This window comes from Cherax quadricarinatus, chromosome 39 (assembly GCF_038502225.1).
Source record: "Cherax quadricarinatus isolate ZL_2023a chromosome 39, ASM3850222v1, whole genome shotgun sequence".
Lineage (NCBI taxonomy): Eukaryota > Metazoa > Arthropoda > Malacostraca > Decapoda > Parastacidae > Cherax > Cherax quadricarinatus.
Window position 1 is genome coordinate 27,555,648 of NC_091330.1, and position 27,278 is coordinate 27,582,925.

Consider the following 27,278-nt stretch of genomic DNA (forward strand, 5'->3'; position numbering starts at 1 on the left):
TTTATGGATGCTTCTGCATTATCTTTGCCCCCTTTTTTATATATGACATAAATTTGTGCGTGTTTAAGGAAGCAAAGGATTATTCACATACGTTGGTTGCCTACATTTTTATTGCACTTGCAATAGCTTGTTACAAAACGCAGATATTAGTGTTTTATGACTTAAAGAGTGAGGTAATTCTCATGAGTACACAAAGCTCCCAGATGCAGTGCAAAGACATTGTGTCCTAAGCATTCATGGTACTGGTAGCCAGGCTGCAACTGTAGTAGTCATGAAGATTGTTGATCCCCTAGTCAAAGCATTTCTGAAGCCCGAAAAGTCACCCAAAGAAGAGGACACATCCTCTACATGATGACTATGTTATTCATCGATTTCTTCCTTGTAAATATTGTAAGTTGGTGAGTATAAAGTTTAGTTTAGTTTGTACAGGCATGTTTGAATGAGCCGCACTAGTGTGCGGGGAGTAAAGTGATATTACTCTATTTTAGAGTTTGTTCTGATATTTATTTCAAATTATTTACAATACTGTAGCTTGATCTAATTTATTCTTTCATTTATATGACCAATATTAACACATGATATAAGCAACTGTCGACATTTATTGCCCAAGCACGAGGATAGTGTTTATATTACTAGTGCCTGAATGAGCTGTGACACACTCCCGTGTTTGTAAATTCAGCCTGGTATTTGCAAATATAGGTATACAGTGTATTTCAGAACACTTATGATAGTTACCATAAGTATTGTACATAACTAATTAGTGTGAGTGAAAATCCGCTATAAACTGTCCTTCAGGTGAATGGCATCAAAGCTTAGATGATTTTTGTTTTCCTGTATTTTTAAATGTTGATCTTTTTATTGTGCATTTTGTGATAACATAGTATTCTTTTAAGGAATAATGCTAAGAATGGCACAATAGTATTTATCTTAACCAATCTGAACATTTAAAATATGGACAAGAGAAAGTGTTAATTGTACCCCTGTTGAGCCCTGCACCTTGATGATCAAATCCCCAGCAGCAGCAGGAGGGTTAAAGCATATTTATCTCATATACCAAGTGTTAACTGCAGCAGCAGTGAAAATGAATATATCTTTGCAGCAAGTTCATCTTGTATAAAGATTAAGAAATATTGTATTTATTGACATGTGGTCTGATGATATTGTTCATATTTGAAAGCCATTTGGTATTATTTTAATAATTTGGTTATGCATTTAAAGAATTTTACTTACCAGTATGTATGTATGTATTTTGTTCATTATGTTTGCTTGTTATTAATCGCATTAAAATTATGATTAATTTACTGCTGAATGTTACTCGACGATCGTGACTTCTCAGTAAGGCGACTGTAATTTTAATAGTTAATCAAGTGAACATTTCTTTTTCCTGCTGCTCCTGGATACATCAGAACTACAATCACATATTTTCTATGATACAGCCTACAATGCAGTGGCCTGTCGGGTTACTGAGTCCAGAAATGGTGGTCATGGCTCCAGCCCCGTGCCTCTGAAAAAGTAAGACTAATTTTTATTTGATATAATTGATCAGTATTTTAGTAAGTAGTTAACTAACATTAATGTGCATGAGAAGATAATATGCTACTAATTTATTATCAGTATTCTTGTAAATTTAACACTGGGAAAGCCTCTTAAAAAGAAATCTCATGACATTTGTTTTAGGATATCTAGAATTTTAAAATTAGTATTAAAGTTTTCATGGTTATTAGATAAGGGATGCCAAATATTTTTAAAATCTGTTTATATTGGACAGAAAGTAATTAACTGGTTAGTGTTTATTGTAATATTACACACCTAAAGCCACACACTACACAAGGAGAAAACTTTGTGAGTAAGGATCTTTGTGTTCATTGTGTCAACACTCCCTACACATGTCCTATGGTATAGGTAAAGGCTCTACACTTTTTTTAGGCATCAGGATGCTGTGAGGTGTGACACGGTGCAACTCCTGTACCTAGGGCGAGACCAGTGCTAGTTGGAGTCCTTCCCACAGCCTCACAGCTAGAGTAAGATCTTCCTTTAGATGCTCAGAGTTGTCTCTCACATTCTGATGGTTGCCTGTGTTAGGGTGTCACACCTGCTTGTTGGTCTGCTTATCACACACTTCTGGTATGGTTTGATCAAGCAAGTTTTACCAGCTCATAGATCTTAACATCTACTTTACTTTATGCACTCGTTTCATCTGGGCTCTGTTGTGTTGAATGCATATGTAGTCTGTTAGGATGCAATGGAATAATTTGTTTTTTAATAAAATTCTGCAATTATAATTCTAGAAAAAAGTGAGCATTTGTAAACATGTACATTTTGGGTACTACAGTATTTTCTTTTTCCTAATTTTACTTGTGCTCAAAGTGTCTGCTTTTTGTTGATTTATACAACTATATCTGTTAATGGTTAACTTATTTTATGATTCAGTCTTGTGTGTTTTCATCTAAGGTTTTTGTTGCCATTAAAGTTTATTTTACAAGTGTGGGTTGAATTATAAACAGATAATTATTACTGGAAAATCACATATGGTACATTAAATTATGGAAACTTTTTTTTGCTACATTGACTGACTTCAAAATGTACTTCACAGTGTATATTAGGCCAAAATTGAAAAATGCATCAATATTGTAGTGTTTACACACAGAGATAAGACAGTCAGTGATGGTTCAAAGAGATAAAAGATATGAATTGTGAAGTGTAATAATGACATGAATTGAAGCCCCAGTATCTTGGATGTATAAAGGTAAAGGAGTAAGAGAACATATTGCTGGATCACTACAAACCTATAATGAAGCCTGCTCCAGAGGACGTGATGACAAAATTTTCTGACAGCAAGAATGGGTTGGGTAAGGGTGATTCAAGTAACTGCAGTTCACACCGTATGATACATGGGCTTAGTTCTTTCCATTAATGTACTAATATTAATGATATGCAGGTAGTCAAAAGACAATGAATGGGAAGGAGAAAGATATGAAAAAATATTGTATATTACTTGCTTCAATAAATTTGGGATGTAGCATAGTATAACAACATCTAAATATAAAATCATTGATTTTTATAACACACCAGCCATCTCCCACCAAGCAGGGTGACCCAAAGAAGAAACACTTTCACCATCATTCACACTATCATTGTCTTTCCTGAGGCATGCTGATACTACAGTTCAAATGTCCCTCCAAACTGCAAATATCCTCACCCCTCCTTCAGAGTGCAGGCATTGTACTTCCCACCTCCCAGACTCAAGTCCAGCTAACCAGTTTCCCTGAATCCCTTCATAAGTGTTATCTTGCTCACACCCCAACAGCAAGTCAAAGTCATAAGAACCACATGCCTCCACTCACTCCTATTTAACATGCTCACACATGCTTGCTGGATGTCGAAGCCTCTCACATACGAAAAGCTGCTCCTTTACCCCTGCTCCCTCCAACCTTACGTAGGGCGACCCCTACCCTGCCTTCCCTTCACTACAGATTTATACACTATTTTGCTTTATCCTCTCTAAACATCCAAACCACCTCAACCTTTCTTCAGTCTTCTGGATAATACTTTTAGTAACCCTGCAGCTCCTCCTAGTCTCCAAACTCTGGATTCTCTTCATAATATTTATACCACACATTGCCCTCAGACATGACATCTTCACTGCCTCCAGCCTTCTCCTCTGCAACATTCACAACTTCACACCCATATAAGAGTATTGGTACCACTGTACTCTCATATATTACCTTTTTTGTCTCCATAAATAACATTCTTTATCTGTACAGATGCCTCAGTGTACCACTCATTTTTTTCTCCCCTTATCAGTTACATATGGCTACATCATCTTTCATAGATGGATCTGACAAGTCTACCCCTAAATATCTGAACACATTCACTTCCTCCATACTCCCTCTTTCCAATCTGATATCCAGTCTTTCATTACCAAATTTTTTTTTTTTTTTTATCCCTCATTACCTTGCTCTTTTCTATGTTCACTTTTAATTTCCTTTTTTACATACCCTTTGAAATTTTTCTACCAACCTTTGCAAAAACACATTGTCATTAGCAAAAAGTAACTGTGACAACTCCCACTTTGTATTAGATTCTATACATTTTAATCCTACACCTCCCCAACACCCACTTTTGCAACCTCATCTATAAATATGTTAAACAACTATGGTGACATCACACATCCCTGTCTAAGCCTACTTTTACAAGACGATAAACTCCCTTTCTCTTACATATCCTAACCTGAGCCTATCCTCATAAAAACTCTTAACTGCTTCAAGTAATCTACCACCTATTCCATACATTTGCAGTATCCAAACACTGGCCAAATTTCAGATGATTTTCATGGAATTAAAGCATGAAATCGTAGATAAACAAGCAAGGTGTCCAGGTTTTGCTTTGATGGGGAAGCAGGGGGGAGCTGGCTCGTAACTCAGAGCAAAAAATCGACCCTTTATATAGAGAAACTATGCAAGTTCTCTGCCAATCCCTAGATACTTTCCCCTCTCACATTTATTTAATGAACAAAAGTAACAACCACTCCAAAATTATATTCCCATCTGCTATTAACATTTCTGTCTTAATTCCATCAATTCCAGCAGCTTTACCTCTTTTCATTTAATCTAATTTCATGCACCTCCCCCACTCTCACATCTGGCTCTTGCTCATTCCTATAAGATGTTATACCTCCCAGTACATGAAATTATTGCCTCCCTTTCTTCACCAACATTTAATAGCTCAAGATATTCCTGTCATTTTCCCAATGCCTTCAACTTCCCATCTAATAACTCCCCTCTTCTGTTTTTATCTGTCATATCTATTTGTTTACTAAGCTTTCTCAAACTATTAATCTTACTGCAAGACTTTTTGCTTTCTTATTCTCAGCAAAATTTGTTGACAGAACCTCACTCATTCTCTCATTTGTTTTCCTTTTACACTCCCTCACCACTCTCTTACCCTCTCTAACTCTCCTTATACTCCACCCTCCTTATATCACTTCTGCTTTGTAAAAACCTCTCATGTGCTTACTTAGCCTGCACACTCTTACACTGCATTGTTAAACTTTTCCCATGCCTCTTTAACCCCTCCCCCCTCATTACCTGTGCTCTCACTAGCTCATCTTTCTCCCAACATTTGCTTATATCTTATCCTAACTACCTCCTCCTTTAGTTTATAAACATTTACAACTCTTATTCACTGATGCCATTGTCCTTGTACCCCAACTCTCTTAATCTCACTGTAGCTAAACCTAAATAATGGTCTGATATATCTGTTACCCCTCTATAAACATGCACATCCAGAAGTCTACCCATCAACCTTTTATCTACCATCACATAGCCCAACAAACTGTTGTCATTGTACCCTATGTCTTATCTTGTTTACTTATTTATCCTCTTTTTCTTAAAATATTTATCACCTATTACCAAACCTCCTTCTGTACAAAGTACAATCAAAGGCCTCTTATTATCATATACCCCTGGCACTCTAGACTTTTCTGCTACTCCTTCTACAACAGTTTCTCACATTTTAACATTGAGGTCCCCCATCACAATTACTCTCTCACTTAGTTCAAAACTCCCTAAACACTCATTTAACATCTCTCAAATTCTGTCTCCTATATACTCTTGGCTTATACACTTAGTATAACCCACTTTTTTGCATCTAACCCTTATTTTAATCCACATAATCCTTCAGTTTACTCATTTATATTCTTCCTTTTCCTGCCATAACTGATCCCTCGACATTATTGCTACTCCTCCTTTTGCTCTAATACTATTAGAAACCCACTGAAATTCTCCTACCCCCCCCCCCCCATCAGCTTTTTCACTTAAAGTTAGGACATCTAGCTTCTATTCATTTATAACATTCACTTTCATCTCTTTCTTATAATCTATTCTACATTCATACACATTCAGACATCCCAGCTTTATCAAGTATCTCTTCGTTCTACATTTAGTAGTTTATACAGGAGAAAGGGTAACTAGCCCCTTGCTCCTGGTATTTTAGTCTCCTCTTACAACATGCATGACTTACAGAGGAAGGATTCTTTTCTACCTTCCTTGGAGATGAAAGGAAATAAATGAAAAGAAGAAATATTAAGAAAATCAAAGACAACTCTGATGGGTGTGTATACATATACATGCCTGTATAGTGTGACCTAAGTGTAAGCAAGATGGTAGTACTTGTTATCTTGCACGTTTATGAGACAGAAAGAAAAGACACCACCAATCCTACCACTGTGTAAAACAATTACAGGTTTCCATTTCACACTTATTTGGGTGGTTGTTGTCTTCTGAAAAATCAGTAATGTACCTGAAGCACTCATTGTACCAGACATCAGGCTATAGAGCAACAAATTGTAGGAGAACATGGCCAGAGAATGATGTGACGAAACTGTGTGATGAAGTAAAACTTCTTAAAACAATACATGTTTGTCATCTCAGAGAGTACAAGAGTTATCAGGGACAGTTCAAGCTGTTGATCTTTCATGTAATTATGTAATTACCTTTCTTGAATTTTGATATCCAGACTTATAATTCACAGGAGTCTGCAATCCATAATGTGGAACATGAGCTGAAGCTGTATGAACTGCAAGTTTGGCATAAAATATGTCATTGAAACAGCACCCAATCCACCAGTCGAGTACAAGGGCCATCATTCAATCTTCTGTTTTACTGGCATCTGATTATGAAATAAGGGATACAAGTAAAACAGGAGATTGAATGCCGATAGGCATTCAGGATTACCTTTCGATAAATGAAAATTACAAATATTTGGTCCTCCATGTACATCAAACACTAAGTTCATTTTTAAATGTAGAGATAGGATGATACCAAAAATTTTGCTGATGTCAGTATCCAGTTTTAGGCCAATACGTAACATGAAACTTGGCAGATGCCCATCAGTACCATTAAAATTAGTTAATACCCACAACTGACATTTTGACACACTCCTACTCAAAGGAAAAATCACAGTAAAGAGGTTAAGATGTGGATCCCTTAATAACAGCACCATTCACATGGATGTTCATGGTGCTTTTCATGAGGACCACAAGCACCAATACAGATGGACACTGATCAAAATAAGGGATGCTGTCAACCTAGGTTTCCAACCAGAAAGAATAAAGAGTCAATACTGAGGCTGGAACAATTCAAACTTGCACTTAGGAGAGGAACCTGATGATGACTCTTGCATATTGCAAGAGTGGTTAAACAAGTTGTTACTGGAATTCAACATAAATAAGTGTAAGTGTTGAAAGTTAGGAATGGGCAGAGAAGACCAGAGATAAAACACACATTTAAAAGAAACCAAATTATTGTTAAAGGGGAAAGATCTTGGAGTGAACATCACACCCAACATATCACCAGAAGTGCACATAAATTACACAGCATCTACAGTATATGCAAGGTTAGCTAACCTCAGAACTCCCTTCAGCAAACTCGATAAAAAATCTTTTAACAAATTATGAAACATATGTCAGGTTTATCATGAGTATACAGCACCAGCATGAAGCCTCCACATACTTGGTCAAGTGCCTACAACAACTCTTAACCCTTAAACTGTCCAAACATAGATCTGTGTTGACGTGCGTAGTGCTCCAAACATAGATCTACATTTGATTTTACTTGCTCTCTTACATGAAAAAATCTAGATCTATGTTCGGAGCACTACACACATTAACATAGATCTATGGTTGGACAGTGTAAGGGTTAAAAACCCAGAGGTTTGCAGTAAGACTCATCTCAGAGTTGAGGGGATTGAATTATGAAGAGAGACTAAAGAAATTTATCCTCACAACTTTAAGAGAAGGCCTAGGGAAGACATCATTCCAACTTCAGTGATCAAGCAGACAGAGACAGGCTTTTTGAAATGTGAGGCATAAGGTCAAGGCATCATACCTGAAAGCTAGACATAGGTGAGTCACAGGAATGTTAGGAAATATTTATTCTGTCTCATGGTGGTAAATAAGTGAATGAACCAAATGAGGAAGTGGCAGAGGCAAACTCAGTATGCAGTGTCAAGATTAGATATAATAGGGTCCTTCAGGCCAGGAACCAACAAGGTCGGCAGTTGTAATTTAAGAGGCAGGACCAGAAACAGACTCTGCACTTGCAAACACAACTCACTGAATATGTATACACACACACATGCACATACACAAATATACACATGGAAAAAAAAAGAATGGAGCTGTAATTTGTCCCCACAAGTTTAGTTAAGTAAATTGACAAGCAAAATGTAATTGAGAATATAAATTTATTTTTTTCTACATTTAATAATCAGTTGATTATTTTCTGTCATTATAAGTCTATATCAGAGTGGCTTTCCATGTTGTACTTAGGCGTGTAGTGTTCTCTTAGTTTCTAATAAAGTACATTATTTTGTTTTCTGGTACATATTAATAACATTAGTGCAAGCTTACAGCTTTGATGGGTGCTTTATATTTTTCTCTTGAGAGCAGCAGGTTTCATTGGTGTTTGGTGTTTTATTTACTCTACTGTACTAACCCACAAATATTTTTCTCCTCTTTCCTATTTGCTTCCTCTCATCGGCTGGACAGAAGGAAGGAGTATCCAGGTGAAGCGATTACCACAGAACAAATCTAGTTGACCACCATCACCACCACCACCACCACCACCATCACCTCGTTCCCCTTTCACTAAGTAAAGAATTCACTTTGTGGCCTGATGCACATTCACAAACCTTTTTTTTTAACCATTTTTTTAAATAAGCTTTGTTTTCAAATGAATTTAAATTTGATATTCTAGGCCTTGCATGAAGTCCATTAGCTTTGCTTATTTCTGCCTGGGAGGCATGTGTACCTGATGGGTTATTGTTAAGATATGTAGATAATTATTAGTTATTTTTGTGATGTTGGATGTTGCTTATATTTTTCGCTTCCATCAAAAACAGAAAATCAGTAGGTAAATAAAGAACAAATTAGAATGAAAAAATTCTACATACAAGAGATTATATGGATACTGAAGTACAACAGTACATTTGGACAAGGTGAAAGGAAGTTTTGAAAAAAATTACATTAGTTTCAGAAACTCTAAAGAATTAATTCAAATGTAAAAGAATTGCAAACCTTTCAAAATATCAGAATCATGAAAAGAAAATATTGAAGCACAGGTAAATATGAAAGGACCCTGGAAAAGAAAGGTTATAAATATCAAGCACCATGAAAATGTTAATGTTTATTTCCCGTAAATACAATGTGTAATTGTTATAAAAACTGGTAACATTGTATGCAGGTTTAATGTAAAGCCCTTGGAAATTCAGTGCATTTTGGGGAACCTTAAAACTAGCATAACCCTTATGGTGTCTGTCCCATTGTACTACGGCTTTGAAGCCAGGATCAATCCCGTTGTACTAGCCATGATCACGGTTCACTCAGATAAGCTGTATGTGGTAAATTTGGGCCTAGATGTGAGAGAATGGGTCTCTGTGGTAAGTGTGCACCATATAAAAAATCCAGCAGCACGCAGTGCATGAGAAAAAACTGTGACCATGTTTTTGGTTTCAAACAGCAACTTTGCAATTTATTTTCATATGGTTTTTATGGATGTATTCTTGGTTTCTTGGTCTTCTTTGATGGAGTGGAAGATTTATTACAGAAATAGAAATTATTTTGATTGGTTTCAGGACTGAAAGTAGCTTTAAATCGAGCTCAAAATAGTGAAAATATTTGATTTTTGCTGATATTCCATAGTACACACATGATGTCACTTGTCCATTATGAATCCAACAGGCCAGTGTAATACAGTAGGGCCCCACTTTATGGCATTTCGCTTTACAGCGCTCGGCTAATGCGGTCATTTCAAATTTATGACCAAAACTCTCTATACGGCTCCCCCCACCTGAGTTTCTAATATGGTCACTGCGCCCTACCCAGTTTGTTTACATTCTATGCGAGATCTGTAAGCACTAAGTCTCTCCATTATGCCTGGAAACTCTAAAATTTCAAGTGTTTTTAAAAGTTATTTCATATTTTATATATACTCTAATAATTATACTTACATATACCTGTACCTAAATAAACTTACATACTGTGGTGGCATGCAGGTACACATTAAAATCAGTAAGAGTGTCTTATGTCTCGAGACATCATATTAGTAATGATAATAATAATCACCGAGTCTCATTAAATGTCGTATATTACGTTAATATACATATTTTCATTAATCCATCTATGATATTTTTTCAAAATTATATAATAAACATGATGCATAACATATGAAGATGTTAAATACACCCCACAGTAGAATAAATAAACATAAACATGAGATGTGGTAGCAGACGACTTGCACAAGTGATGCCATATTAGATATGAAAATAATAATAGTAATCACCGTGTTTCATTAAATGTCGTATATTACATTAATATACACATTTTCGTTAATCCACCCATGATATTTTTTCAAAATTATATTATAAACATGATACATAACATATAAAGATGATAAATACACCCTACAATAGAATAAATAAAAATAAATATGAGATGTGGGAACCAGACTTTTACAAGTGACAGCAAGAATAACATTTTCTCTAGTCCAACAGAGAAAATGTGTTACTGGGGGTAACTGTAGAAAATTATTCCTTTCGTATGTATGTAAGTTTATTTAGGTATACACAAATACAGTTACACAGATTATCATCCATAACAGTATATGTTTAGAGAGCCTAGGATAACCCAAAAAAGTCAGACACCGACTTATTTCCATTGCCTTCACTCAGAGCGTCATTTCTTCTAAAAATGGTGTTACATGAGAATGGGAGTGTTCTTCATTTATTCATTCTACCATATCAATGTAGAGACAACTTGTACACAATGTAACTTGTACACAAACCAGACGTGTACACTTTGTTTACAAAACTTACGTTCGCCTGGTTTGTTTACATAACTCTGTGCCTGTCCTCTCTCATGTACTCATTCTCTCTCTCTCTCTCTCTCTCTCTCCCCCTCTCATTTATTCGTTTTATCTCGTTTACTCACCTCTGACCTTACATAAAGACCACAAATATTTTAAGTAATGAGTTAACTGTATATGTATTTTATCGCTCTGGGATGCTTAAATATCATAGAATAGTATGTGTGGGTGGGTTGGTCTGGCTGGCTACCATACATACCGCACTTGATTTCTTACAATAAATATTACTCGTCTCACCCTAGATTAAGACTACAAATATTTTAAGTTAAGTAATGAGTGAACTGTATATGCATTTTATTGCTCTGGGATGCTTAAATGTAGTAGAATATTATGTGTGGGTGGGGTGGCCTGGTATGGTAGCCAGGCTGACTATCATACATACCACACTTGATTTCTTACAATAAATAGTACTTGTCTCACCCTAGATTAAGACTACAAATTATTATTTTAAGGTAAGTAATGAGTGCACTGTGTATTTTACTTTTTTATTGTTTTTTGATGCCTAGTTCTATTGCTAACTTAATATATGTTAGTGTAAATGTGTTATCTAGTATTTGTATGCAATTATATGGGGAAAAAAGGGTGTTCCACTTTACAGCGATTTCCGCTTTACGGCGGTAGCCTGGAACCTAACCTGCCATGTAAGTGGGGACCTGCTGTACACATTTAGGAATGCACTGACATTATTTATACAGTTATTTCAGTAATGCAGTAGTCTGCATAACAGTAAATCTTCTGTTTTTTGTGTGAATAAAAATTCAAAATGGAAAGCAGGCGTAATATAAGAGGGACCTGGAGACATGACTAAGAAACAGAGTAAATGTTTTTTTAGTGCCAGGAATGTCTACATTGATTATTATAAACCCTGTTTTTAAATTGGCAATTTTTTAATTTTGTGCAAAGTTGGCCAAATTACCAATTTCTGATCACTTTAATGGGTAGTTGAAATAGGTAAATGGGCAGTTTCTTGTACTCAGTTGATAGAATAGAAGGAATACTAGCAAAACAGTTATGAGTTTGGTTGACTGGAACACTGGAATTGGCCAAAAATAGGGTGTAAAGTGGGCAAAATTGCCGACTCATAAATGTTGCTAAGACCACTAACTTTGTGAGAATGTAATTTTATAAGTTTTCCATCAAATTTCACGCTTTTGGTTTCATTACCTTGGGAAAGAGATTCTATCATTTCATAAGATAAAATAATTTTTTATTTAATTCTTCGACCCTGAGAGCAAGTTTGAGATCTGGGGTCTCGACCCTGAAAGGATTAAAAACTACAGCACAGTATTTTATTGTGTTAGATTTTTAGAATACTATGTTTATAGCATTTAAAAACATTGTAACACATTAGTGTAACATTCGTAATAGTATTTAAATAAAGTGAAATTTTGGTTATAACATATAGAAATGTAATGGTGATATTTAGTAAGTATGAATACTGATTTGATCAGGTTGAACAGGTTGTTACTGATATATTGGACCCTAAAAGTAGTTAATCTATTCAGAATTTACATCAAATAAAGGTGTTTTTTAATACTTATTTTTGAAGAAGTTAGTGGAAAAGGATCATTTAGCATTTTCTGGTAGGAATCCCAAATTTTAGGTCTTTTTCTTTCCCTGATAATTTTAATTAGGTCGAGTCAGGTATGGTAGATCAAAGTGATACTTGCTTTTAGTATTGTGTGTGTTCTGTGTCAGCTCTCCAGGAAGATCACAATACTGGGTTGATAGTCTTAGTAAGCCTCCTGCATACAGGTTTCCCTCCACATTTGCGACGGTTAGGGGATCAAGAACCTCGCGAATGTTGAAAAATTGTAAATGTTTGGTGCACAAATATATTGTAGGGAAATATAATAATAGCATTTACTTAACCTAACAGTACTGCTTCCTTAACCTATTGAACCATGAACAATCATAAAACACATGAAAACATCCTAAAATATTGTACTAGTGCCAGCCCTTTGGTAAAGAAGGTGAGAAAGACTATAGAATTCAAGAAAACTCATAGCAGAGTACCAAAGTGGAGGAGGAAGAGAGAGGGGAGAATGTGCAGTGATAAGACTTGATAAGAAAAGATTAGGGCCTGGCTTTGTTTTTGCTGGTACACAAACATATCTGTCTATTTGTCTGTCTGTCAAGCTCCCTGTCTATCTGTCTATCCATCTAGCTCTGTCTCAGAGAGAGTCACAAGACTGCGTCACTATCATGTTTACTCACATCTTCAAGCAGAGTATAGCACTTTGTCTGGATTTTTGGGGTTATCCTAGGTAATTTACACTATGTATACTTGTATTTATGTGTACCTGTGAGACAGATAGACAGAGACAGATACAAAGATAGACAGAGACAGACAGAGATAGACATAGATACAGACAAATGGAGATAGAGCCATGCCGCCAGCAGCCACACAGCTGGCCGCCACGCAGCTGGCCAGCCAGTCAGCCAGAATTGTTTCTCTTTACTTAGGGCATAGGTTATAAGACATTCTGAAAGGGTGTTGCACAAGTATTGCACATGGGTTATTATCGAGGTTTTCGATATTTCCTTGACCACTTGTGGCCACATCCACGTCAAAGCCACTAAACTCAGGGTCAAAATCACTTTCCTCTTAAAATGGGAGTGTTAATACTACATGACATCAGTGAATCCCAGGTGTTTGCTGCGCTGTTTACGGGTTAATATAAATGTGCATTTCGGGCAGACTAATCCTAATGCTTGTAGACTACCTAAGACTAGACATAGGCACTGAGTAGTACAATTATAGGTATACATTATTACAAAAAGAGAGGTAGTGAAAAACAGTACAAATTTAACCTATTAACTGTCCAAACCTAGATCTACTAATATTTTGAAAAAAAAAAAAAAAAAATTTGTTTTAAATAAAGAGGGTATTTTTCTACGTGTAATAGGCTAAAAACAATTTAGGGTCAGTACTTAACGAGATATAAGATTGCGAAGTTGGCACTGGATGCTCACCTGATGGCAACATGGAGTCCTGCCACTTGCAGGAATGTTGCTGATATAACTTTTCTCCTTTAATTTATATAATTTTTTACATTCTTATAATTACAGTTTGTAATAGTTCTTATGATTTCATAGCCAATCTTTGTTCTGACACTAATATTAGGTACTGATAGAGTACTCAAATAGCCACGAACCCACTGACAGGTTAACATTTCACTTGTCTTGGTCACATACTACTGTCTAGAAATATATACAAAGTGTTTTAGACATGCTGGAGTACGTAAGAAATTCCTTGAAGTATGGTGTAGGACAAGTGTCACTCCACTGCTGACAGTGCAGCAGAGGAGTGACACATGATGATTGTGCACTACCTTGGCTTTATTTGTTTTCACTGTTACACAGAAACATGTCTATCTGCCTCTGTTTATCTGTCTGTGCTTATCTGTCTTTCTGTCTGCATGTGTGTCTGTATTCCTGTCTCTGTCTTCTTGTCTCTCTCTCTGTCTCAGTCATTCATGGGCTAACAGGCATTACACATGTCTGATTCCTGATCAAATGAAAATGTGTATTTCTTGCCTTGTATCTACAAGCACAGTAAAGCACTTTGTCTGGATTTTTTTGGGTTATCCTAGGTAATTCACCATACAGTAGGGCCCCACTTATACGGCAGATTAGTTTCCAGGCTACCGCCAAAAAGCGGAAATCGTCGTAAAGTGAAACACCCTTTTTCCCTTAAAAATGCATACAAATACTGGATAACAAGTTTACACTAACATATGGTATTAAGTTAGCAATAGAACTAGGCATCAAAAAACAATAAAAAACTACAATACACACATAATGCACTCATTACCTACCTTAAAATATTTATAGTCTTAATCTAGGGTGAGACAAGTAGTATTTATTGTAAGAAATCAAGTGTGGTATGTATGGTAGTCAGCCAGGCTACCATACCAGGACATTCCACCCACACATATATTCTATGATATTTAAGCATCCCAGAGCGATAAAATGCATATACAGTTCACTCATTACTTACCTTAAAATATTTGTGGTCTTAATTTAGGGTCAGGAGTGAGTAAACAAGATAAAATGAATAAAAGAGAGAGAGAGAGAGAGAGAGAATGAGTACATGAGGGAGGACTGGCGCAGAGTTGTGTAAACAAACCAGGTGAACGAAAGTTTTGTGAACAAACAAAGTGTACACGTCTAGTTTGTGTACAAGTTACATTGTGTACAAGTTGTCTCTACATTGATACGGTAGAATAAATAAAGAACAACACTCCCATTCTCATGTAACACCATTTTTAAAAGAAATGACGCTGAGTAAAAGCAATGGAAATAAGTAACTTTGACTTTTTTGGGTTATCCTAGGTTCTCTACACATATGCTGCTATGTATGATAATCTATGTAACTGTATTTGTGTATACCTGAATAAACTTACATACAAAAGGAATAATTTTCTACAGTTACCCCCCAGTAACACATTTTCTCTTATGTTAAACTAGAGAAAATGTTATTCTTGCTGTCACTTGTACAAGTTATCTGGCTACGACATTTCATATTTATGTTTATTTATTCTGTTGTGGGGTGTATTTATCATCTTTTTATGTTATGTATCATGTTTATGTAATTTTGAAAAAAATATCATGGATAGATTAATGAAAATGTGTATATTAACATAATATATGACATTTAATGAGACTCGGTGATTATTATTATTACTACTATTAATTATTATTTTTTATTAGCACACTGGCCGATTCCCACCAAGGCAGGGTGGCCCGAAAAAGAAGAACTTTCACCATCATTCTATCCATCACTTTCTTGCCAGAAGGGTGCTTTACACTACAGTTTTTAAACTGCAACATTAACAAGTCGTCTGGTTACCACATCTCATATTTATGTTTATTTATTCTACTGTGGGGTGTATTTATCATCTTTATATGTTATGCATCATGTTTATTATATAAATTTGAAAAAATATAGATGGATTAATGAAAATGTGTATATTAACGTAATATACGACATTTAATGAGACTCTGTGATTATTATCATTACTAATATGACGTCTCGAGATATAAGACATAAATATAATTATCAGAGTATTTATAAAATGTGAAATAGCTTTTAAAAACACTTGAAATTTTAGAGTTTCCAGACATAATGGAGAGACTTAGTGCTTACAGATCTCACAGAGAATGTAAACAAACCAGGTGGGGCGCAGTGACCGTATTAGAAAGTCAGGTGGGGGCAGCCATATAGCGAGTTTTGGTCATAATTTGAAATGACCTTATTAGTGGAATGCCCTAAAGCAAAACGCAGTAAAGCGGGGGCCCTACTGTACACAGGTACTTATGTGTACCTGTGGGACATACAGATAGACAGAAATAGAGACTGCCAAAGTCAATCAGCCGGCCAGCCAGCCTACTGAACACATATTACACATGTTCCAGAATTGTTTCTCTTACTTAGGGCATGGGTTATAGGACATTCTGGCAGGATGACACTACCAGTGGTATCAAAATTGAAAGGATGTGGCACAAATGTTGCACATTGGCTATTTTCAAGGTTTTTGATATTTCCTTGACCACTTGTGGCCACATCCATCTCAAAGCCACTAAACGCAGGGTCAACATCACTTTAGTCTTAAAAGGGGAGTGTTAATACGTCATGACATCAGTGAATCCCTGGTGTTTGCCACACTGTTTGCTCTAGCTGGTACTTGGTTGCACTTGTGCTCCTGCAAGGTACTAAGTGGTCCCATAATTTTTTAATACTGTGCACACCAAGTGTTAAGATCCATTCTATACTTACCAGGCATCTCAGGCCAATCATGCTAAATTTGGAGGCAGGTAAAATAAAATGTATATCTACATTTGGAGCGCTAGTGGTAACAACATAGATCTACACTTGGACAGTTAAGGGGTTAACCCCATAACTGTCCAAACGTAGATCTACGTTTTTACTGCCAGCTTTTTTTTTTTTTTTTTTTTTTTTTTTTTTTTTTTTTTTTTTTAAGAGGGCAATTTTCTGTGTGTAATAAGACCCCAAAAAATTTATGATCAATACTTAGAGCCTGGTCTCAGACCGAGCCATGGGGACATTGACCCCCAAAACCCTCTCCAGGTAAACTCCAGGTCAACCCACCCAGCCAGTCAGCCTGCCAAATACAGTAGGGCCCCACTTACACGGCGGGTTAGGTTCCAGGCTGTCACCGGAAGGCAGAACGCCATTTTTTTCCATTTATAAATGCATATAAATGCCAGACAACAAGTATACACTAAATTATATTAAGTTAGTAATAGAACCAGGCATTAAAAACACACAAAGTAAAATACATTCACAATCAATTCATTACTTATCTTAAAGTATTTGTGATCTTAATGTAGGGAGAGAGGCGAGTAGTACTTACTCGTAGGAAGTCAGGTGCAGGCAGCCCTGGCTCCCCATCTCATACTTAATATATGATATTTAAAACATCCCAGAGAGGTAAAATACACATACAGTACACTCATTATTTACCTTAAAATATGTGTAGTCTTAATATAGGAAGAGAGGTGAGTAGTATTTATTTGTAGGAAGTCAGTGTAGGTAGCCGGTAAGCGTAGCCCGCCTGGGCTACACCTACCGGCTACCTACACTGTGACCCAGAGCCATATTATTAACATCGACATGCCTTGTACAATGAATTTAATCATTTCTAACAACTACCTTTAGATGCCATCATAAACGAAGGTACAAGTAATGAATAATTCATGCCGAAAATTGTAAACAAAAGCGGAGTGAGGGAGTGGCTGGGCCAAACACAGATTCATACACGTTTTCTCTGATGGCTGAGCAGAGAAAACGTAATGTTGTCCCTCCACCCGGCTACCACACAGCTCCACATGTATTATTATCAGAGCATATAAAATATGCAATAAATGCCAGACAACAAGTCTACACTAACTTATATTAAGTTAGCAACAGAAATAGGCATTAAAAACACAATAAAAGGTAAAATACACACAGAGTACACTTATTACTTACCTTAAAATATTAATATTAATGTGTGAGAGGTGAGTGGCAGGGTGTTTATTGAATAAAATCAGAATGGCATACCATCATCCTCTAACTTGGCACTTAAAGCAATCACAGCTAACCTTAGACGCCATCGTCAATAAGAGCCAACTAGTTAACGAAAGAGTAAATGAGAGAGAGAACAAGATACAGAGTTGAGACAATGTAAGAACACAAACTGAACAGGTAGTGGACGATCACTTGGTCAGGTGAAATAAATGCGTATGTATTAATATGCTTCTACTCTTAGCTAATTCATGTCCATTTGTAAGAGTTTGTAAAACATTTACCTCAATACAGGTCTCCCTCAACATTCACATTTTCAGCTTTCGCGGGCTTCACACATTCGCAAATTCCCAACCGCCAAATTCCCAGCCGCCAAATCATATTTAAGTTTACCACCACGAGTCCTTACTACCCTCCCTCCGACCCCTGCAACTGGCAGCCAGCCCTCCCACCACTGTGTGGTGAGTGTTTTGTTTGTTTATTATTTGCTATTAAACTACAGTGTAAATAATGTAAACCCATCCATGACTGCATATTAGAATGGCTATTCAGACAGGTATTGGAAGGTGACAGCATGTGTTTACTCTTGAACACAGCAAAGAATCAAACATTTCTGCTACTGCTAATAATAATAATAATAATATAATAATAATAATAATAATAAATACGATAGAATTGAAGAAGGAAATTGTACAAAAATACGAGGGTTGAAGCAGTGGTGGAGGAAGTGGTTGACGCATCCTCCACCACTGCTTCAACCCTCATATTTTTGTACAATTTCCTTCTTCAATTCTATCATATTTATTATTATTATTATTATTATTATTATTAGCAGTAGCACAAATGTTTGATTCTTTGCTGTGTTCAAGAGTAAACACATGATGTCACCTTCCAATACCTGTCCGAATAGCCATTTCAATATGCAGTCATAAATCGGTTGACATTATTTATACTGTAGTTTAATAGCAAATAATGAACAAACAAAACACTCACCACACAGTGGTGGGAGGGCTGGCTGCCAGTTGTGGGGGGGTCAGAGGAAGGGTAGTAGGGACTCGCAGTGGTGGAGGCAGTGGTATTTAATAACATACATGTTATTAAGGCATAACGTATGTATTTAGTACAATTTACGACGTTTTCATGTATTTTATGATTCTTCATGGTTCGACAAGTTAAGGAAGCAGTATTGTATTATATTTCCCTACAATATATTGGGGCACCAAACATTCGCGATTTTTCAACATTCGCGAGGCTCTTGATCCCCTAACCCTCGTGAATGTTGAGGGAGACCTGTATTTTTTTTTATTATAATAATAATTACCTCACAATACAAATACTCTTACATTGTGTACAAGTTATACAAGTTAGTTCAGAATAAACAAACAGCAACACACCATTTTTAGAGTGAATGAAGATAATAATAATAATTATTATTATTATTATTATTATTATTATTATTAATTATAAAAAAGCACTAAACCCACAAGGGTCGTGAATTGCTATATATAGAGTAAAGGCATACGAAAAGAATATTTTTCTACAGTTATCTCCCAGTTTGACTAGAGAAAACGTAATTCTTCCGACACTACCTACACAACTGCTTGGTAAACAAATCTCATATTTACGTCAATTTTTATTCTGTGAGTGTATCATGTTTATATGCTATGTAATGGGTTTCATATATAATTTTGAGGAAAATATAATAGATGGATTAATGAAAATGCCTATATTGATGTAAAATAAGACATTTAGTGTGCCAAAGAGTGGTTATTATTACATAGTATTGGCGTCATGAGTAGAGAGAGACTTAGCGGTTTTAATGTGTACCTGCACACCTTGAAATTAAGCTCAAAGTAGCAGAAATGTTAAATTTTTACCAAAGTTCAAAAGTAAACAAATCATGCTATGCGTCCAATACAATAGTCTGCATAACAGTAAATCTATTTTTTGTGAGAATAAAAATTCAAAGTGGAAAGCAAGAGAATGTAAGAGGGGTATTTGGACGTGACTAATGAACTGAGGAAATGTTATTTTAGTGCCAGGAATGTCTTTCTTGTTATTCTGGACCCTATTCGGAAATTGGCATCTTTTGAAAATTGTGTGAAATTGGCAAAATTGCTAAATTCTGACCATTATATTGGATAGTTGAAATCGGTAAATGGGTGGTTTCTTGTACTCATTCGATAGAAAAAATAGAGTTCTAGCGAAATAGTTATGATTTGTGTTGACAAGTACATTGGAATTGGCCGAAAATAGGGCTCAAATTGGGCAAAATCGCCAATGCGTAAACATCGTCGAGACCACTAACTTCGTGAGAGCATAATTCCGTAACTTTTCCATCAAATTTCATACTTTTGGTGTCATTATGATCGGGAAAAGATTCTCTGTCTTTTCTTAAGAAAAAATAATTTTTTCTTTTTTTGAAATTTGGCTGACCCTGAGAACAAGTCTCTGAGAGGGCCTGTTGACCCTGAAAGGGTTAAAAGGGGAGTGTTAATATGACATGACATCAGTGAATCCCTGGTGTTTGCTCTAGTTGGTGCTCGATTGAACCAGTTTTTTTTTTTAATACTGCTCACACCGAGTATTAAGACCCATTCTGTACTGACCAGGCATCTCAGGTCAATTGTGCCAAATATGGAGGCAGGGAAAATAAAACATTGAGCTCTGTTCGGAGCTCTAGCAGTAACAACATAGATCTACGTTTGGACAGTTTAAGGGTTAAAGCAACCCAGAGCGATAAAATGCATATACAGTACACTCATTACTTGCCTTAAAATACAGTGGACCCCCGCATAACGATTACCTCCGAATGCGACCAATTATGTAAGTGTATTTATGCAAGTGCATTTGTACGTGTATGTTTGGGGGTCTGAAATGGACTAATCTACTTCATAATATTTCTTATGGGAACAAATTCGGTCAGTACTGGCACCTGAACATACTTCTGGAGTGAAAAAATATCGTTAACCGGGGGTCCACTGTATTTGTATCTTAATGTAGGGTGGGAGGCAAGTAGTATTTAGTTGCATGAAGTCAGGTGTAGGAGGTATGGTAGCCCACCTGGCTACCAGACTGCCTGCACATGTCAAAGCCAGTCATAGTATGAGCAGTTCAAGAAGAGAGCCAAAAGGTGCCCAATGAATGTAGTGACAGAAAGGGAGGAGAATGATTTTTTATTTTTTAGCTAACATGCATGTAAATATCAATAACTCATTTTGCCTCATTCCTAGTATATCTCCTTTATAGTACAGATCGGCCATCACTAATCTGGCAATCAGTTATTCAGTTCCATCAGTAATCTGGCACTAATTTTGGCTAGCATAATATCAGATTTCATCATAATACTGAATCAGAAACTGTGCAGATGGTTGTAAATCCACAGCAGCAAGCCAGTGGAGGAGAAAACAGTGATGAAAATGAGGAAGATGTAGCAGTCTCTCTATTGATAGGTTAACTCTTGAACTGTCCAAACATAGATCTACGTTTTCACTGACGGCAACATTAAGTCCTGCTGCTTGCAGTAGTGTTGCCAATATACCTTTATTTCTCACTTTTATTTTAATTTATATAATTTTTATGTTCTGGTAATTACAGTTTATAGTACAGTGGAACCTCAAAAATCAAACTTAATCCATTCCAGGAGCTAGTTCTAAATTCGAAAAGTCTGAAATTCGAAGCAATATTTCCCATAAGAAATAATGGAAATACAATTAATCTGTTCCAGAAACCCAAAAATATTCACAAAAAGTGCATTTTATAGAGATTAATTACAGTTTTACATACAACAAATACTATACTTTTTAATTATGCTTAGTAATACTTATAAAATAACATTTTTACTTACCTTTATTGAAGATTGGTGATGGCATCTGGAAGATAGGGAGGAGGAGAGAGGGAGTTGGGGTTAGTGTTTGGAAGGAGAATCCCCCTCCATGAGGACTTCAGGTAAAGCCCTCCCTGGGGTTACTTCCCTTCTCTGTCTTTTAATGCCACTAGGACCAGCTTGAGAGTCACTAGACCCCTGTTTCACAAAGTAGCTGTCCACAGTCCTCTGTTTCTGGCGCTTCTTTAACATTTCCCTAAAATGGGACATGGTTCTGTCACTGAACTTGTTGCAAAGATGGCTTATTTCTGCTTGCTCAGGGTGGTACTTCTGCACAAGCATTTGGACATCATTCCACTTGGCACAAATCTCCTTAATCTTTGAAGAAGGCACCTCATCCACTCCCTCTTCCTCCTCCTCTGAAGCAAGTTCCTCAGCTGTGGTCTGATACTGCTCCAGATGAAGCTCTTGCAGCTCTTCAGTGGTTAGCTCTTCCCTGTGGTCCTCCACCAACTCTTCCACGTCCTCACCACTCGCCTCCAACCCCAGGGTGTTCCCCAATGCCTTATGATTAACTTTCCACCAGACACATAACTTGTTCTTAAAGACATTGTTTTTCTTAAACACTCTGAGATTTTCTCAATGATACACAAGTAAAGGCTTCACTTTAAAATCACCACTAGCATTAGCACAGAACAAAAGAGTAAGCCTGTCTTTCATAGGCTTGTGTCCTGGTAGTGCCTTTTCCTCCTGTGTGATGAAGGTCGTTTTTGGCATTTTCTTGCAAAACAAGCCTGTTTCATCACAATTAAACACTTGTTCAGGTTTCAATTCTTCACTGTCTACGTACCCCTTAAACTCCTGTACAAACTTCTCAGCCGCCCGTTTGTCTGAACTGGCTGCCTCACCATGTCTTACAATATTGTGTATGCTATTACGCATCTTAAATCTGTCAAACCAGCCTCTGCTGGCCTTAAATTCACTATCAGCACTGGTTCCAGGAGTTTTCTGTACCAGATCGGCATGTAACTTCCTTGCCTTTTCGCAAATAATCGTCTCTGAAACACTATTACCTGCAATCTCTTTATCCTTGGTCCACACCAGCAACAACTTCTCAACCTCTTCAACTATTTGTGGTCTTTTTTTGGTTAGCATATTAACACCTTTCGCAACATCGGCTTCCTTGATTTGTTCTTTCTTTGACATGATAGAACCGATGGTCGACTTGTTTTTCCCATACATCCTGGCAAGCTCAACAAGTCTCACACCACTCTCATACTTCTGTATTATTTCCTTCTTCACATCTATGGTGTTTCTCACTTTCTTTACCACAGGGGTACCACTAGCAAGTTTTTGGGGCCATGACAGCTTATTTCACAGTCCCACAAGCACTAAACACAACGAAATAATCGTAAAATGCGCGAATGAGAGCGCAGGTTAGTGTTCACTCAAGCATAAACAAAGTTAGACTGCTCATGGCGCCTGCGCAGGGACGTGGACAGAGTGGGCCGGCAGACAGGTCCCGTACCCGGCGGTCCGAAAATAGGGGCGTGTTCGATAATAGGGGCACAGTTTGTCCGAAAAAATGGTCCTATTTTCGAAACGTTCAATTTTTCAGGTTCCACTGTAGTTCTTGTGATTTCATAGCCAATATTTGTTCTGACACTAATATTAGGTACTGAAATAGTACTGTCGCAAACACACTGACAGGTGAACATTTTCACCTGCCTTGGTCATTTACTATTATCTAGAAATATATAGAAAGTATTCATAGGTCCAAGCAGTGTTTTAGACGTGCTGGAGTACAGTGGACCACAGGTTTGTGATGCAATCGGTATCCGATAAATCCGGTATCCGATGCATTATATCACAAAAAATTTGCCTCGGTTCCCGTTACAAAACCCGGTATGTGATACGATTCGTACGAGACGTGTCCAGTGTTTACAAGCCAGCCAGTGTGCGTGCATCTAAGGATACATTCAGTACATTCCATATTATCCTTATTATCACTGTTTTTGGTGCTTGTTTCTGCAAAATAAGTCACCATGGGCCCCATGAAAGCTTCTAGTGCCAACCCTTCGAGACCAAGGGTGCTAATGACTATTGAAATGAAGAAAGAGATAACTGCAAAGTACGAAAGTGGAGTGTGTGTGTCGGAGCTGGCCAAGTTGTATAGTAAACCCCAATGAACCATCTCTACTGTAGTGAGCAGGAAAACAGCAATCAAGGAAGCTGTTCTTGCAAAAGGTGCAACTGTGATTATGAAACAGCAACCGCAAATGTTAGAAGATGTTGAGAGGCTGTTATTGATGTGGATAAATGAAAAACATAGCAGGAGATAGCATCTCTCAAGCGATCATTTGTGAAAAGGCTAGGCAGTTGCATGACGATTTGGTAAAGAAATTGCCTGCAACTAGTGGTGATGTGAGTGAATTTAAGTCCAGCAAAGGTTGGTTTGAAAGATTTAAGAATCGTAGTGGCATACATAGTGTGATTAGGCATGGTGAGGCTGCCAGTTCAGACCAAAAAGCAGCTGAAAAATATGTGCATGAATTCAAGGAGTACATAGAGGCTGAAGGATTGAAACCTGAATCCCCCTCCTAATGGAGGGAGATTCCCCTTCTAAACAATAGGTTCAACACTCTCCCCTCCTCCCATCCCATCAATCATCACCAGATCTTCATTAAAGGTAAGTGTCAATTATTCTGTTGTTATTATTCTATTGTTATTATTGTTATTGTAATTATTATATTGCATTAAACTTAATGTTTCATGTGGTAAAAGTTTTTTTTTTCATACTTTTGGGTGTCTTGCATGGATTAATTTGATTTCCATTATTTCTTATTGGGAAAATTGATTCGCTTTCCAATAATTTTGGTTTACGATGAGCTCTCAGGAACAGATTAATATCGTGAACCGGGGGTCCACTGTATACATGAAACTCCTTGAAGCATGGTGTTAAGATGAGTGTCGCTAAACTGCTGACAGTGCAACAGTGAAGTGACACTTTATGAATGTGCACTGCTTCAAGGAACTCTGGCTTTATTTGTTTTTACTGTTACACACAAACATGTCTGTGTCTTTGTATCTGTATCTGTCTAGCTCTGCTTATCTGTCTTTCTGTCTGCCTGTGTCTGTCTCTCTTCCCGTCTGCTTGTCTCTGTCTCAGGGGGCAGCTTGTAAACCAACAGGTATTACATACAATGCAGAGTCATGTCTGATTCCTGAGCAAGTGAAAATGCATATTACTTTCCGGTCATGCTTCTTATGCCTTATATCTACAAGCACTGTATAGCACTTTGCCTTGAATTTTTAAGTTACCCTAGGTAATTTACACTATGTATAATTGCACTTATGTGTTCCTGTGAGAAAGAGTAAGAGATATCACACTGTAAATTGTTTTAAATTGTTACACTGTAATACTGTAATCTTTATTAACCCTTTGACTGTCGCGGCCGTATATATACGTCTTACGAGGTACCGTGTTTGACGTATATATACAGTGGACCCCCGGTTAACGATTTTAATCCATGCAAGAGGGCTCATCGTTATGCGAAATAATCGTTATGCGAATGAATTTTCCCCATAAGAAATAATGGAAATAAAATTAATCCGTGCAAGACGCCCAAAAGTATGAAAAAAATTTTTTTTTACCACATGAAATGTTAATTTTAATACACACAAACTGAAAAAGGCATGCACAATTACATGACACTTACTTTTATTGAAGATCTGGTGATGATTGATGGGATGGGAGGAGGGGAGAGCATTATCTTCTTACTGTTTAGAAGGGGAATCCCCTTCCATTAGGACTTGAGGTAGCAAGTCCTTTTCTGGGGTTACTTCCCTTCTTCTTTTAATGCCACTAGGACCAGCTTGAGAGTCACTGGACCTCTGTCGCACAACAAATCTGTCCATAGAGCTCTGTACCTCCCGTTCCTTCAAGACTTTCCTAAAATGGGCCATAACATTGTCATTGAAATAGTCACAAGCACGGCTTGCAACAGCTGTGTCAGGGTGATTTTCATCTATAAAGGTTTGCAGTTCAACCCACTCTGCACACATTTCCTTAATCTTTGAAGTAGGCACAATGGATTCCACAACTGGCATAGGCTTCTCAGGGTTAGCCCCAAACCCTTCAAAATCTTTCTTAATTTCCATACTAATTCTCACCCTTTTTACCACAGGGTTGGCACTAGAAGCTTTCTTGGGGCCCATGGTCACTTATTTTCCAGAAACAGCACCGAAAATACTGTAATAATACGAAATATTCCGAGTGTATGCTTGGATGTTACCGCGGAGGCTGGCTGGTAAACAATGGGACAGAGCGGCACATGTGAGGCTGGCTGAGGGCACATTGGACGCGTCTCGGACGAAAATCGGTATGCGGGTTTTTAATCGGTATGCGCGGCAAAAATTTTGCGATAAAAGTAATCGTTATGCGGAAAAATCGCTATGCGATGCCATCGTTATGCGGGGGTCCACTGTACTCATAAATTCTAGCGGCTTCAAGTCAAGCAGGAGAAAGCTGGTAGGCCCACATGTGAGAGAATGGGTCTGTGTGGTCAGTGTGCGCCATATAAAAAAAATCCTGGAGCACGCAGTGCATAATGAGAAAAAAAAACTGACCGTTTTTTTTTAATTAAAATGCCGACTTTGTGGTCTATTTTCATATAGTATTTATGGTTGTATTTTCGTTTTCTTGGTCTCATTTGATAGAATGGAAAACATATTATAGAAATAGAGGTGATTTTGATTGATTTTACAATAAAAAGAACCTGGAAATGTTGCTCAAAGTAGGGGAAATGTTTGATTTTTGCCAATGTTCAAAAGTAAACAAATGATGTCATTGTCCAATAAATGTCCAACTAGCCATTCTAATATGCAGTCATGAATGGGTTGATGTTATTTATACAATTACAGTATTGCAGTAGTCTGCATAATAGTAAGTCTTCTATTTTTTGTTTGAATAAAAATTCAAAATAGAAAGCAAGAGTAATATCAGAGGGGCTTGGAGATGTGACTGATGAACAAAGAAAATGTTATTTTAGAGCCAGGAATGTATGCATTGTTCATTCTGGATCTTATTTTGAAATTGTCATATTTTTTAATTTTCGTGAAATTGGCCAAATTGCAAATTTCTGACCACATTATTGGGTAGTTGAAATCAGCAAATGGGCAGTTTCTTGTACTCAATCGATAGAAAAAAATGAAGTTCTAAAGAAATAGCTATAAGTTTGGTCAACAGGAACAAAGGAATTAGCTGAAAATAGGGCTCAAAGTGGCGAAATTGCCGATTTGTAAATATCGCCGAGGTCGCTAACTTCGCACGAGCATAATTCCATCATTTTTTCATCAAATTTCGTTTTTTTTGGTGTCATTACAATCGGGAAAAGATTCTCTATCATTTCATAAGAAAAAATCATCTTTTTTTTTTTTTTAAATTTTGCGACACCAGGAGACACCTCAGGATTGGGGGTTGCGACAGTCAAGGGGT

At 36.9% G+C, this 27,278-nt stretch overlaps 1 protein-coding gene across 5 annotated transcripts in view; it reads left to right on the forward strand.

The window, feature by feature from the left end:
- Positions 1 to 27,278, forward strand: part of LOC128696401 (protein turtle-like) — a 1,392,149-nt gene that overhangs the window by 1,307,590 nt on the left and 57,281 nt on the right. For 3 of the 5 annotated variants that reach the window (XM_070092536.1, XM_070092538.1, XM_070092537.1), the window contains exon 18: positions 1,407 to 1,512. In XM_070092536.1, coding sequence (XP_069948637.1) covers positions 1,407 to 1,512 — 106 coding nt within the window. The remainder of the gene's footprint in view (positions 1 to 1,406; positions 1,513 to 27,278) is intronic. The other 2 variants (XM_070092535.1, XM_070092539.1) reach the window with 1 other exon arrangement.